Genomic DNA, 14,315 nt, shown 5'->3' on the forward strand with positions numbered 1-14,315 from the left:
CTCGCGGCCAGTGGCGTCGAAGCTTTCCTGGGCGGCCTGTCGGCGCGCTTCGGCTCGGCCGCGTCACCCGCCGCGGCGGCCGATGAGCCGCAGCCGGCCCAGACGGGCGGCGCTGACACCGGAAGCGCGGATCCATGGGTCGCGGCGGCGCGCGCGATCGAGCAGCGGCGCTCCAGCTGCAAGCGCGAGGCAGAGAGGGAGCGCGTCGACCAGCGCAGGTGGGCAGGGGCGGGGGTAGGCACGTGGAGAGGTTGGGAGGCGCAGGGGGGTGTGTCAGGATGTCGTGCATGCTGGTGAAGGAGCGGGTCGCGCTTCCTGCTTTTGCGTCATGCCCACGTTAGCCCGTGCGTAAGACATCACTCATTCGGCCCAACGCTATTCCACCCTCAATGCCGCCACTTCATCCCCTGCTGCGGCCCCCCTTCTTCCGCCAGGGCGCTTCTGCCGCAGCGGCGCGTCTGGGCGCCGCCGCCGCCCCCCCACCTGCTAGCCGCGTTCCGCCACAAGCTCTCCGAGTTTTTCGAGGCCGATTTCGAAAAGCATGTCGGTGGCGTCGTGGCCAAGGCGGTGGACGCCGTCTGCAGGCAGCAGAGGGAGGCGCGGGAGGCGGAGGCGAGGCGGCAGCAGGCGCGCGCCGTGGAGGAGGCGGCGGCGGAGGCAGCGCGGCGCGTGCGCGAGGGCGAGCGGGTGCAGCGCGATCAGGAGCTGCAGCGGCTGGCGGTACTGCAGCGCAAGCAGGAGGAGGAGCAGCAGGAGGCGCGGCAGCGGCAGGAGCAGTGGGAGCAGCAGCGGCAGCAGCAGGAGGAGGAGCGGCAGCGGCAGGCGCAAGAGCAGGAGGAGGAGGAGCGGCGGCAGAAGCAAAAGCGCGAGGAGGAGGAGCGGCGAAAGGAGGAGGAGCAGCAGCGGCGGCAGCGAGAAGAGGCCAGGCGCATTCAGGGGCTGCAACAGCAGCAGCAGCAGCAGCAGCAGCAGCAGCGGGAGCAGCGGCAGCAGCAGCGGGAGCAGCAGCAGCAGCGGGAGCAGCAGCAGGAGGAGGAGCAGCAGCAGGAGGAGGAGCAGCAGGCTAAGCTGGCCGAGCGGGTGTCGCCGCCTGCCGCTGACCTTGTGGCAGTGGCCTTTCCTCAAGGCACAGCAGCCCAGGCGGCGGCGGGGCAGCAGCAGCAGCAGCAGCAGCAGCAGCAACAGCAGCAGAAGCGGGCTCGCGACAGCCCAGAGGCTGACAAAGCCAATGGAGGCACGGTGGTTGGGGAGGAGGAGGAGGAGGCGGAGGAGGAGGAGGAGCCTCCAGAGGACTCGGACGACGACTCTTGGGGCGCGGAGGAGCGGCCCGCCAAGAAGCCCAAGGCGGCTGCAAAGCCCAAGCAGCAGCAGAAGCAGCAGAAGCAGCAGCGGCGCCAGCAGAAGCGGCTGCCGCGGAAGCAGCAGCGGGGGTCCGATGACCAGGAGGCGAGTGGCTCAGGCTCCGAGGGGAGCGAGGACGACGGCCCCCAGCAGGAGCGACGCGAGCAGCAGCAGCAGCAGCAGCAGCTTGGGGCGCGCCCCGACCGGCGGCATTCGCACGACGGGCCAGCAGCCAGGCAGCCGGCCCCGGCCGGCGGCGACGGCGGCAGCGACGACCTGGCGGCGCTGCAGCGCAGCTTGTCGGGCTTTGACGCGCGGCAGCGCGACGCCGCGCTGCAGCACCGGATGAAGATGGCCGTTGACGCGCTGCTCAGCTGGGACGAGAAGGTGCGGGGGGACTTAGTGGGACCAGGGCAATTACAAATTGGGGGTGGGAGGGGAGGGGGATGGGCGCGGCCGCATGATCAGCGGCTGATGCATTGGCCTGACCATGCGGCACAGCTCTTGGCAACCTTCCAGGACCTGAGTGTCTTCCCTGGTACCCCTCACTGCCCCGGCCTGCTGCGCCCCGGCAGCTGGGGCTCGCGCCATTGGCACCCTCGCCGAACCCCCGGTCACCTTGGCCGCCCGGTCGCATGGTTCCCACAATGCGTATGCCGCACCCTCGCACGACCATTGTGTCCCGCTAGCTGGCTTCCCAACTCTCATGTCTAGCCCCCATCTGCTGCCACCGCCACCGCTGCCACCACTGCTCTCGCCTCCCTCTGTGTCAGTTTGCTGAGGCGGCGTTCCTGGATGACCCTCGCGACAGCATGGACCGGCCCTACGCCACCATGTACAACCAGCTGGTGCAGCAGCCCATGTGGCTCAAGGAAATCAGGCACAAGCTGACCAAGCGGCGGTACGCGTCAGAGACCCACCGCCCCGCGGAGCCCAAGGTCCACGACGCCGCGTCGTGGGGGCGCTTCTGGACCGACGTGGCGCTCATTGTGCAGAACTGCCGCATCTTCAACGAGGGGTCGCCCAACGCGTACCAGCGGTGGCTGGGGGGCCCGTGCGTTGACCAGCTGGCGGCGTGCGTGGCGGCGGTCAAGGCGGCGGTGCAGGAGGGGCGGCGGCCCGAGGTGGGCCAGTTTGACCCCGGGCCGCCGCCGGACTCCTGATTTTGCCGCGGGGTGCCGTGGATCGTGGGTTAATTTCAGAGGCATGCGATGCTGCTGCTATTCCCGGGTGCTGGTGCATGGGGTGGCGGGTGGGGGAAGTCAGAACGCCTCTTTTTTGTTTGCTCGCTTTGCGTGCATTGCATTCCCTTGATGCCGCAATTCTGCGGCTGCTGGCATACGCAGCATTCCATCATGTCATTCCTGTTCATGTAATACGTTCTCAGGCGCTGCCTGTCATCAACTGGGATGCGCATGGCTGTGACCAATCTATCCAGAGTCAGTGTCCAGCCGGGTGTGCTTACAGCCAGCCAGCATAACAACCTGGTTGCTTCTCACCAGCATTTCTGGTCCAGGAGGGAGGGTTACACCATACAGGAAAAAAAGGGGCAAGCAGGTGGCCAGGAACAGAATAACCGCGTTTGACATGCAATGCTCGTTGTCAAATGCCTAAACCAACTCCCGAGCATAACGCTCACGCCCAGCCACGGACAAACGGTCACACGTGCATCCTGAGCGCTGCCGGGTACATCAGCCTGGGGGCGGTCGGCACAGCACCACAAATCGTCCCCAGCCAGACCCAGCCGCATTCGACCTGGTCGGCTGACTGGCACATACATCGCCCCTGGATATACAGGGCCTAGCGCTGGCCCTCGGGCGAACACCCACGACCAGCCAGCCGCCCTGAAGCAACCCCGCCTCCGGCCGCGCTGCCGCCCGCCGTCTACTTTTTGCTGGAGCCGAACCCCCCAAACCCCATCATCGCCATCATGTCGGGGTCCATGCCACCCCCCTCCTCGCCCTCGCCCTCGGCCCCCCGCTTGGCCTCCTTCTTGGCCCGCTTCCGCTCCTGCCGCTCGCGCTCCGCGGCCGCCTCAGCCTCTGCAAGGCGGCGGTCGATGCCGTCAGGCAGGTAGTCCTCGGGGTTGGAGGCGGACGCAGTCTCCTTGTGCATCTTCAAACGGTTCTTCACCTGGGGTAAAGCGGGATGTCGGGGTGTGGGCCAGGACGAAAAGCATCGTCTTGGGAGCGCGGAAGAGTGCGTGGTGACGCTGCGACGCCATACGGTGCACAAACATGCATTGCGGCGCCAACGGCGTACGCTGTATCTGGCTGCTTTGTGCTTGAGAGTTTGCGAGTGGGGCGGGACATTCCCGGGGGCCGCGGCGCAAACACCCGCGTTTGAGCACACCCATCGCAGAACGCACCGCACCACAGCGCGCCGCCCCCTGCGCCGCTGCCCACCTGCTCGACGGTGCTCTTTTCAACCGTCATGCTCATGCCCAGCGCCCGGTTGTGGTACTTGCCTGGGGGAGGTTTCGTGGGGATGGTGGTGGTTTGGTTCGAGTGGGGAGCATGCCGCCGTGCGCGCGCAGCAGTGGGGGACGCAGCCAGGGGCAACGCCAATGGTCGTTAAACGCAGGCGCAAATGCGATGGTGAAACACAGGTGCCGTTTGAGGCTGCGACTCCATGGCTGCAGAGGGCGGAGGTGCCAGACAGAGCAGGTGCTCTCCCATGCTCCGCCGCCGCAGCACAACAGCATGCACCGTCCCGCCGTCCCGCGGTCCCACCGTTAATGTGGTCGAGGTACGACTGGCTGTCCCGCAGCACGCAGTCGCACACGCTGCAGTAGTAGCCCGCCTGCTGGCTGAGGGGGGTGTTGAGGCCGATGACCTGGCGGCAGGGGGTTGGGGGAGGGAGGTTCGAGAGGCCTGGTAAGGGGGGGATCTGGGGGTGGGCCATGGCATTGCGAGAGCCATGGCAGGGGCCCAGGTGTGCGTTCGCAAGGCGCGGGTTCTTAACCGTGGGAAACCCGTGAGCATGGCGGAAGCAGAGCACGTTTGAATCGCCACCCCGCTGCTGCGCGTGATGTCCCACCCACCCGCCGTCCTGCATCCTGCACCCCTGCAGTGCAGCACCGCCCCAACCCACAACCCCGCCCCATCGCACAGCCGAGCCCCACGCTCGCGGCGCGTGCGTGCGCGCAGGCGTGCGACCGCGCGCACCTGGGCTTTGCCGATGCGCGACGTGAGGTCGAGTTGGTACTCGCGCATCTTCAGGGTCGACCGCTCCACGATCAGACCCTTTGAGTTTGTTGAGAGGGGTGGCAGCAGGTGGACAATCGGGGGTTGGAATTTGTACGAGTGGGGGACGACAGGGAGTGGGTGTCTGGCATGGGCAGGCGAGCAGCGGAAGAATAGGGGGAGATGTCAGGGAATTGTGAGGCGCGGGCGTCTCAAGGCCTCAAGAAACACCGGCGCAGTGCCCCTTGCCGCCCGGCTGGCGTGGCAGGAGCGAGGGCACCGATAGCCACTGCTACCACGCCTGTTGCAAGCTCCGCCGCCGATGGCGTGACGTGACGCCGAACCGGGGCCGAATCGGGCCCAAACCACTGCCAGATCTCTGCGGGCAGGGAAGGCAGCGAGCCGGGCGAGCAGCGCAACGCGAGGCCCTACCTGGTGCAGAGGGTCGCGCTCCAGCCGCTTGCGCTTCTTGATGTCCAGTGCGGTCTCCTCCGCCTCCTGCGCCTGCATGGCAGCATACCGTCGAGCAGGGTGGCGTGTTCCATTCATCGCGAGACCGGCAGCACCGCAACCATGCCCGGCTCAAAAACGGGTCGCCGCAAGGCAAGCCGTCTGCATGCGCGAGCGCCCGCTTGCCCTGGAAGCCGGGCCAAGCGGCTGGCTGCTGCGGTGGTTGTCAACCCTGGTGCGCACCTCCTTCTCCCTCTTGTCGGCTTTCTCTGCATACTCCTCCTTGTCCCACACGCGGCGCGCTGTGTTGTCAACCCCCGCTGCTGAAGACTTGCCCATGGCTGCTGCCTGCTGCTGACCCTGCGTGCGGCTGCCTGCGCTGGCGGATATGCCCCTGGCAGCGCCTCGCAGAGACGGCGGCGGCTGCTGTGCTGGTGGCGCGCTGCTCTGTGCTCCTCGCAAGGCAGCAGTGGCGCGGCGCGGCGACGCACGCGCAGGTGCCTGAGCTGACGCCAGCTACAATAGCTGGGGTGATAGGACACGAAGCAAAGTTCCGCACGGCTTGTTTGCTACGCAGTGGCCTGCAGACGCTCTAGAGTGCCGCGGGGTGCAATCGCGCAACTTGGCGTGGGGAGGTGATCGTAAGCGAGCTGACTACACGAGAAAAAATTGCGAGTGTGCATCCACAAGGGCACGATGCGGGCAAACGCAACTCTTGGCGAAGCCCAGCTGCCAACCAGCTTCTCCCAGCTCAGCTACGGAAGAGCAAAGTTGCACAGCGATGGTGCACGTGTGACGTCGAGTGCATGTGATTGTTGCTGAACACCCGCGCCGTTCAAAGGCAGCAGCAACGCGTTGAACACACACCATGCAGCTCGACCCTGCCTGTGCGCGCCTGCAACGCTGCACTCCGCAGTACGGTCGTCGCTCGACCGCATAGGCCTGTGACTACCGGCATACCGCTGCGATACCGGTGTTACACCAGGGCATCACGCAGTTGTCAGGTCCCTTCAACAGTCAAACCAGCGGTCAACGCAGCTGCTGAGCTGCAAGGCAAGCGTGATGCGGCGGCGCGAGCCCAGCGGTATCAGCAGCGCGATCAAGAGCCTAAAACGACAGCAGCAGCGCGGTGAGGCCGCAGCCCCCTTGGATCTGCTGGCTGCAGCTACCTCAGATGAGCCAGACCTGCTTGAAAAGGTGCGCCTGCATGTGGGCACACACATGAAATCACCTGCAGTCCCCAGGGAGGGAGCGGCACGGCGGGTGACGCCCCTTAGCTTGCGCATGCCTGATAGCGACTCCGCATACAGCGTTGTTGAACCGGGAGCCTGCGGTCAATATGCAGGCCAACAGGATCCAGGGGTTCCTCAGGCAGCAGCGCGGCCGCACACGGGCCGCAGCTGGCAAGGGCGCCTGGCTGGCGATGGCACGAGACCTCTCAGAGGAAGGGTAGGAGCCTCAGCAGCTGGCTCTTGTAAGCGAAGCCTGAAGGCGTCGCCGTGGTCACATGTTTACTCATTGCTGTATGTGCGCACTGCATGTACTCCAGCACAGGCCGTACGCAGCAGAGGTTCGCAGTGTCTCGCGCGTAAGCGCGTTGAATGGATGCATGCGCAAAATCCTCTCTGTCGCAGGCGTGCTGTGGAAGCGCAGCTGCTGCAGCTGCTTGAACACTCAGCTGCCACCTGCCCCCTGCTGGCGACGGTCCTGCGTGACCATGCAGCCGCCTTGTCAGCTGGTGCAGCCGCCGTGAGGGAGATGAGGACCAGCATGCTGAGTCGTGTCAAGGACCTTTCTTCCGCCAGCAGCGCGGCAGTCGACAGCGATTACACAGCAGCAGCACCAGCAGCGGCAGCATGCGGCGGCAGCAAGCGTCACACTCGCGCACAGCAGCAGCCACTGCACGAATGCCTCAGGCGTGAGGCGGCAGAGCTGAGATCGGAGCTGGCTGCCCAGTCAGCGAGGCTGGAGGCTGACGCGCAAGCGTTGGCGGCAGAGGGGTGCTGTGACACAGCAGCTTTGAGCTTGGATGTTGCTGAGGTTGCTGAGCTGGACAGCAGCAAGGGCGATGCCGAAGAGGAGGCTACGAAAGGGTGCTCGGACGAAGCGCAGGGCGGTTGCAGCAGGTGCAGCAGCGGGCGCAGCGAAAGAGGGGAGGTAGCTGCCAATGACGATAAGCTTGACGCATTGCTTTGCCGTTTCGTCATGGCGCCTACGGCCACCAAAGCGAGAGTGAGGCTTGCCTACAAGGCGATGGCGGCAGACCATGTGCGGCAGATGGGGGAGTGGCAGCAGCAGGCGGTTGAGGCGGATCTGGGTGCTGCTGGCGCTGATGCTGCACAGGGTCACTCTGGTGAGATACGTATACATAGGTCAATTGGTCATCGCGCGAGCGCGTGTGCACGCCTGCCAGTTCAAGTGCCCTGACACTGTTGCAGAGGACAACACTCTGCGACTCACCTTCCTCTGGCAGGTGGCTGGTCGCGAGACGACCATTCTCTGTTTCATGCCAGCCGAGTACGCGCGCACCACGCGGCTGCTACGTCCACGCGTGGCGGCGGCTCGGAAGCGGTGCTGTCACACTTGGCGCTGCTCATTCCTGGGAAGACATACGCAGAAATCCAGGACCACGAGCGGTGGTGAGCGGCAGTTGACACAGTAGCAGCCGCTGGCTCACTGCTGAGTGCTAGGCTTGCTGAGCTGAACCCTGCGGAGCCGAGCATGATCGTGCTGATGTGGTGAACGCCGCCTGGTGTGATTTCAATCATTCCCATGTCTAGCTCGCTAAGTAAGCGTGATCCGCCCACAATGAAACCTCAGGTACCTGCAGCATTGCCTGCTGCAACGGCGGCGCCGCGATCTCGTGGCATCTTGGGAGCGCCGGCGCGCCAGCTTCTTTGCAGATTCCGAGCAGCTGCTGTCAGATGCAGCAGAGCTGGAGTCGGTGGGCGCAGAGCAGGCAGCAGTGCGGGTCCGCTGGCAGGCAGCTAGTGAAAAGCTGCGTGGCTGCGTGCAGGAGTGGCAGGTGGCTCGAGCGGAGCAGCGGAAGGTGGAGGAACAGCGAGATCTCGAGGCAAACAGGCGGGCGGCACAGGAAGAAGAGCGCCAACGCGAAGCGGAGCTGCGCCGGAGGGCCGACGAGAGCGAGGCGCTGAGCACATTTCAGCTGCAGAGAGCCGAGGCAGGGGCCGCAGCGCAAGCAGCGGCCGAGGCGACGGCGCGCCGTGCGGCAGCCGAGACGGCCGCGCGCGTCCGGCGGGGGCGCCCGGCGGTCGCGGCGCGGCAGGCGGTCGCGCAAGACCAGGTGGTCCAGCGCCAGGAGGCGCGCGCACGCGCGGAGGCGGCGGCTGCTGAGCGGCGCAGGCGTCTGGATGAGTCTGTGCACCACCCCTCCGCTCCGGCCGACCCCGCACGCACGGTCGGCCCGACAGAGTCTAGCAGAGCGCAGCCCGAGGCGCATGGCGCGGCCTTTCGAGCCGTGCACGGCTTCACCACTGCGCAGGTGCTGAGTGACCTGCGATTCAGGGCGCTCGAGGCCCTGGGCGGCGCGGGGCTGAGGGGCAGCCCAGCGTGCGCGGCGGCGGTGGCGGCGCTCGCGCCGGTGAGGGCGGCGAGGGTCGACACGCTGAGCAGTGCGCAGCGGGCGGACGCGGCGGCGCGGAGGGGGGCTCTGTGATCTGCGCACGCTTCTGGCTGGCCTGCCCCTTGTGTCTGATGCCTTGCGCTTTACTCAAATCATGACTGGAATGTAGCTGGGTATCTTGCTTTGTGGGTGCAGTTGAGATTAGCGAAGCCTTGTTACATGGACGCCTCGGATGTGGCTGATGATGGGGGTGAGTGGGTTCTGTTTGACGCTACTGCTCCTGCGGCAGGCGTTGCAGCCTGTGAATAGAATCAGCGTTTGCAGCTGAAGAAATGTCAAACAAGCAGGCATGCAGGCTGCGACATGCAGCACGGCGTCTGATTCATTTGACTATGCACGCCGCCAGCGCAGCCGGCAAAGCAGGCGTACTTTCGCCCAAATGGCTGCCCGTGAACAGACTAAGGAGCGTCTATTGTGTCAACGTGCACTCAGCAAGCAGTAGCAGCAGCCACGGCCGCCTACGGCTTGCCCGCCACCTTCGGCGGCAGCTGGGACAGCTGCGGCTCGTTGCCGCCCGCGGCTCCAGCAGGCTCCAGCCCCCGCCCCCGCGGTCGCACCGCTCGCGGCCGCGCCGCCTGCAGCAGCGCCGTCAGGCCCCCGTGCCCGACCCCCGCCACCCGCGCCGCCGCCGCGAGCGTCGCGGGCCGAGCCTTCGCCAGCGCCTCCCGCTCCTCGGACGACAAACCTTGGACCGCGCCGTAGTCCAGATCGTGAGGCAGCTCCAGCGCCTCGTCAGCGCGGAGCCGCGAGATCTCCTCCTCCTGGCGCGCCTCGTAAGGCGCATACAGCACGTCCGCCGCCGCCGTAGCCGCTGCGCTGCGCAGCGCGCCTCCTGGGAGCGCCGCCAGCGCCGCCAGCTCCGCAGCGCCCCCGTCGCTGCTACCGGCCAGGGCGTCCGGTTGCGTGGCTTCCACAGCGCAACCGTCCGATGTGGCCGCCAGGGCTGCAGCTACAACCGCCGGCAACTCCACCCCCGGCCACGCCAGTAGCTGCGCCGCGCTGACGCGCTTGTGGCCGCCCCCCTCGATCGCCAGACCCCGCCACCGCCACACCGCCGGCGGCGTTGCCGCGCGCTCGAGCGCGCCCCGCCAAGCCGCCACCTCGTCCCTGCGTTCCGCGAGCGCCTCGGCCTGGCTGCTGCTCAGCAGGCCGGCCGCCTCGGCAATCGGCCCGAGCCTGATGTCAGCGTTGTCGGGCCGTAATCTCAGGCGGTACTCCGCCCGCGATGACATCATGCGGTACGGCTCCGAGGTGCCGCGGCCGACCAGGTCGTCGACCATGACCCCGAGGTAGGCGTCCGCGCGGCTGAGGATCAGCGGGGCGTCGGGGCGCGCAGCATTGGCGCCTGGTGGTGGGGGGACGCGGATGGAAATGTGCAGGCGGGTGAGGGACGCGACGGATCTGCGATGTTCCGCGGCCCCATCCCTCAGTGCGTCCAAGTGGATCAGGCTTGTGATGCAAACACACACACACACACACACACACACACACACACACACACACACACACACAATAATGACCACGGCGCCACGCGGCCAAGGCAACGCGCGACTTCCATGTGCCGAAGCGTTGCGTTTCTTGCACTGCCGCCCCACAGGCCTGCGAGTCCGCGTCCCTCTGGCTCCAACGCGAGGAAGTGCAGCGGCCGCCGCGCTCACCCGCCAGCAGGCCCTGTGCCGCCGCCTCCTCGTAGCCCGTGGTCCCGTTGATCTGGCCGGCCAGGTAGAGCCCCGCCACGCGGCGCGCCTCCAGAGTGTGCGTGAGCTCCGTGGGGACCACGTAGTCGTACTCCACTGCGGGCGGGGGTGGCGCAAGATGGGCCGCATCGCGTTGTGAGGGCGCACCCGGCTTGCAAGCGGGGCAGGGGAACTCGGCAGGCGCAGCGCGTCACGCAGTAAATGCGCACACGCATGCGGCGAAGCGCGGTTCCACTGTGCACATGCGCAGTCACTTGATACTCACACGCACATGCCGTCGCCACGCACGCCTGTGCCCTCAACCCGCTATCCTTGGCCACCTCCAACCACCCCCCAAGATCCACATCCCTCCATCACTGCCAAGGCCCTGCCCCGCACCTGCATACGCCGGCGCAAGCATGGCAGCGTGCTCCAGGCCGGGGATGGTCCTGAGCATCTCCAGTTGGTCCTCTGGCTCCAGTGAGCAGGACAGACCGTTTGGGTACAGCACATGGGAGTCCACGCCCTCCGGCTCCAGCCACACCTGGGGGTTTGTTGCGGTCGTGGCGCTGCGCCGCGTTGTGCGGCTGCTGCATGGCAGGTGCGTCGACGGGCGACAGCGACCTTCGGCGCTGACGGGCGGGTGCAAGCAAGCACAAGCGGCATGCACGAAACACCACGGCCCCGCCGGTGCCAAAACATTGGGTAAGGAGAGTTGCTGAGGATAGCGCACAGCCAGCTAGTCGTTAGGGATGCAGCTGTGGCCGGCCGCTCACCGCGTGCGTGCGCCCTGGAAAGCGCGCAACCTTGGATTCAAGAGACGGGCAGTACCTCGGCCCCGCGACGCCCTCGGGCGGCAGCCACCCGCGCCCCGCCGCCACGCAGCGCGCCACGAGCGCCTCCGTCGCCGCCGTCGTCCGCGCCTCCCAGTTGCAGCGCTGCGGCAGCCGCGGCCGCCAGCCCGGCGTCGACAGGTTGGCGAACGACAGCGGCACGGGTGCGTCGTCCGTTGGCTGCGGGGACATCCCGGAAAAGTCCACAGTCCGCGCGTCGAGCCGCGGCGGCGTCCCCGTCTTGAGCCGCCCGAGCCGGAACCCCGCCGCCGCGACCGTTCGCGCGAGCGCCGTGCCGCCGTGCGCGGCCGCGTCATCGGCGGCGTCGGTGGCCGCGTGAGAGGCCGCAGCCGGCGCCGCTGCTGAACCCGCATCCGCGGCTGCAGCAGCGGAATCTTTGAGGCGGCCGGCTGGGAAAGATTTCGAACCGATGTGGATGGTGCCTCTCAGGAAGGTGCCTGTGGTGAGCACCACGCTGCGCGCCAGCAGGCGCTCCCCTGGGAATGGAATAGGCAGCCGCGCGCCGTAAAACGGAGGTAATCGAGGGTCACATGACAGGGGCGTGCGTGGCGCAGCCTCAACCCGAGGTGCCAAGCGGCAAGCTGGCAATCCGCCAAGCAGATGCCCCGCATCGCGTGCCCGCCTCCACGCCGGCAAGCCTGCTCGCGCCCACCTGACGCCAGCCGCACGCCGCGCGCCGCCGCACGGCCGCCGGGCGCAGCCGCGTGCTCCAGCAGCAAATCATCCACCACGCCGTCCACCACCACCAGGCTCCCGCGACCCCCTCCTCCAAACGCAGCTGCAGCCGCCGTACCCGGACCGCCTTCAACGCTGCCGCTGCTGCTGCCGCTGCTGCCGCTGCTGCCGCCGCCGCTGCTGCTGCTGCTGCTGCTGCTGCCGCTGCTGCCGCTGCTGCCGCTGCTGCCGCTGCTGCCGCTGCTGCCGCTACTGCCGCTGCTGCCGCCGTTGGCGATGGCATAGATTGCCGCCTGCATCTCCGCCCTGTAGGCGGCGCGGTCCATCTGCGCGCGGGGCCCGCGCACTGCGGGGCCCTTGGCCGAGTTAAGTAGGTGGAACTGGATGCCGGCCGCGTCCGCCACGCGCGCCATGAGGCCGCCCATGGCGTCGACCTCGCGCACCAAGTGGCCCTGGGGTGATTGGGGGTTTGGTGGGTGCGACGTGCGAGTCGCGTGCGAGTGCAGCACGCCAACGCCGCCAAGACGTGCGGGGCGGGGGCGCCCATTTGAATGAGGCCCGCCGAATGCGTGGCCCGACGAGGAAGGGCAGCGGCGGCTGAACGCGCCGCGAGGGCGGGGTGGCGCCTCGTCGGCCGTGTGGGCGGTCAGGCCGATTCGACTCCTTGGAATGTGCTGCGGCGCACCTTTCCGACGCCGCCAATGCTGGGGTTGCAGCTCATGGCGCCGATGGAGGTGGTTGGACTGGGGGTCACTAGCAGCACGCGCGCCCCCCGCCGGGCGGCTGCGGCCGCGGCCTCGCAGCCTGCGAGGAGGGACGGGAAGTGCAGGGCAGTGCAGGGTCGTCCGGGCAGCACGTCTGCCGCTGCTGAGCTGCAGCCAGTCGCTGCCTGCTGCCGCGCTGGACGCTATAACCGCCGTGAGACATTCCTCTGCGGAGGCTGGCGAAGTCGCCCCGCATACGCGACTTGTGCGTGCTGCTGGCTGCGGCGCAGTGCCACGCTGGCGCATGTGTTGCCTGTGCACCTGCATGGCCAGCGCCCACGACCACAACGTCGGCATCCAGACCACAAGACGTAAAGCTGCGGCGCAAACTCGCTCCAAGCTTGGCCTTAAACCTCCCGGCGGCCTCGCGCCACATTACTTTCAGATCAGCTGCAGCGCGCGCACATGGTACCCATCAAGTACGAGTTCTACATGGAGAGTCTATCGGCTCAACATGACCCAGTAGCGAAGGCCCATTGCAAGGGTGACTGGGGTGAGCAAGGGTGACCAGTGCGTCAAGTGCCTGCTCCCTCATTCCCACGATGGTGCACACGGCACACAGCTGTGGCAACCCCAAAAACAACGAGCTAGTGCCTGTATTGTATGACACAATGATCTCACGGCCTCAATCGCTACCTGTTCATGGCTGTGTTGGCTGCTGGTCTCACCCATGTGAGGGGCTGGAGTGTGACATCAGCTAGCGGGTAGCGCCAGTGTTTTGGGGACCCTGCCATGGCAACACTGCAAGAACTGCCAACAGCAGCACCCAAAACATATTGCTCGAAGTCGTGGACACATACACCGTTGTTTCGTCCATCCGGGACCGCCGCCCACGCGCCCGCCATACTTAAACGCCCATCACGCTGCCTGTATTTGAAGTTCATTACCTGTTCAGTGGTTTATAATGCTTTCATGCTGACGCAGCGCTACTGAAGACAGCTACCAGATCGGTTTCCTGTGCAGCAGCATCATGGGCTCCATCGAGACGCAACCAAGCTTTGAAACACCAGCTTCACCTGATGGACGGCGCCTGGAGAGGCTGGTCAGCGTGGGCCAGGGGGGCCAGAAGGGCACACTGCGTGTGGCGTTTGCCCCTTTAGAGACTCAGGGCTCCATTGGATCGCCTACGGGCGAATCAGGATCCCATATGAAGACGCTGGGTGAGTGGATGCGGGAAGCAAGAGACAGTTGGAGCCACGGGGGCTTACGCTGGCGTTCCCAGCCAGCGTACCAGGCAGGGTCTCGTCCTCCCGTCCCACGCAGGTTTTGAGGGTGGCTGAATGTGAATGCATGGGCATTGCTGGCACGGCTCATACTGCTCAAGCCAAGGGCCATGTATGGTGGTGCTGCACACTGCCTGGTTGGCCCCTCTGGCCACCCGCCCCGTGGCGCCTCACCCCGGAACCCCCTCGCTGCATGCTCGCTCATATGCCTCTTCAGGCAAGGTGTGGCAGCGCAAGGTGCTGCAGGACCTGCAGGACACGACCCAGTGAGCCCCGGTCCCCTTTCACAGCCCCTGGTCATGGCGGCAGGGACACGCCCTGGCAGCTGGATGACGTGCGGCGGCTGGACGCGGCTGCACCGCACACGCACACCCTCCCCTGACCACTTTCCCCCGCCCGCCTTCCCCGCAGCTTCTCGTCGACGGAGCTGCAGGTGCTGCTCAATCACTTCAGCGCCCATAGCGACTGCGGCGATGACAAGCTGGACAAGGGGACCTTCTTCAA

General features: G+C 66.7%; 4 protein-coding genes across 4 annotated transcripts; 2 read left to right on the forward strand and 2 right to left on the reverse strand.

Moving 5' to 3' along the window:
* Window positions 1–328: 328 nt before the first annotated feature.
* MNEG_7193 (hypothetical protein) lies at window positions 329–2,504 on the forward strand (the record flags this gene model as incomplete). Its single annotated transcript, XM_014044331.1, has 3 exons — window positions 329–336; window positions 435–1,728; window positions 2,115–2,504. The coding sequence occupies 3 exons, from the start codon at window positions 329–331 to the stop codon at window positions 2,502–2,504; spliced, it is 1,692 nt and encodes a 563-aa protein (XP_013899785.1).
* A 721-nt stretch (window positions 2,505–3,225) lies between these two features.
* MNEG_7194 (Zinc finger matrin-type protein 2) lies at window positions 3,226–5,315 on the reverse strand (the record flags this gene model as incomplete). Its single annotated transcript, XM_014044332.1, has 6 exons — window positions 3,226–3,474; window positions 3,747–3,808; window positions 4,074–4,176; window positions 4,509–4,586; window positions 4,959–5,030; window positions 5,220–5,315. 6 exons carry the CDS (start codon window positions 5,313–5,315, stop codon window positions 3,226–3,228), a joined length of 660 nt encoding a protein of 219 aa, XP_013899786.1.
* A 3,762-nt stretch (window positions 5,316–9,077) lies between these two features.
* Window positions 9,078–13,260, reverse strand: MNEG_7195 (tRNA uridine 5-carboxymethylaminomethylmodification enzyme mnmG; the record flags this gene model as incomplete). The annotated part of the gene is made up of 7 exons (XM_014044333.1): window positions 9,078–9,964; window positions 10,278–10,412; window positions 10,695–10,885; window positions 11,127–11,625; window positions 11,802–12,276; window positions 12,510–12,628; window positions 13,257–13,260. 7 exons carry the CDS (start codon window positions 13,258–13,260, stop codon window positions 9,078–9,080), a joined length of 2,310 nt encoding a protein of 769 aa, XP_013899787.1.
* A 298-nt stretch (window positions 13,261–13,558) lies between these two features.
* MNEG_7196 (hypothetical protein) lies at window positions 13,559–13,748 on the forward strand (the record flags this gene model as incomplete). The annotated part of the gene is made up of 1 exon (XM_014044334.1): window positions 13,559–13,748. A coding segment is annotated over one exon (190 nt), but the record flags the coding sequence as incomplete, so codon positions are not given.
* Between the last annotated feature and the right edge of the window lie 567 nt (window positions 13,749–14,315).

This window comes from Monoraphidium neglectum (assembly GCF_000611645.1).
Source record: "Monoraphidium neglectum strain SAG 48.87 unplaced genomic scaffold scaffold01252, whole genome shotgun sequence".
NCBI lineage: Eukaryota > Viridiplantae > Chlorophyta > Chlorophyceae > Sphaeropleales > Selenastraceae > Monoraphidium > Monoraphidium neglectum.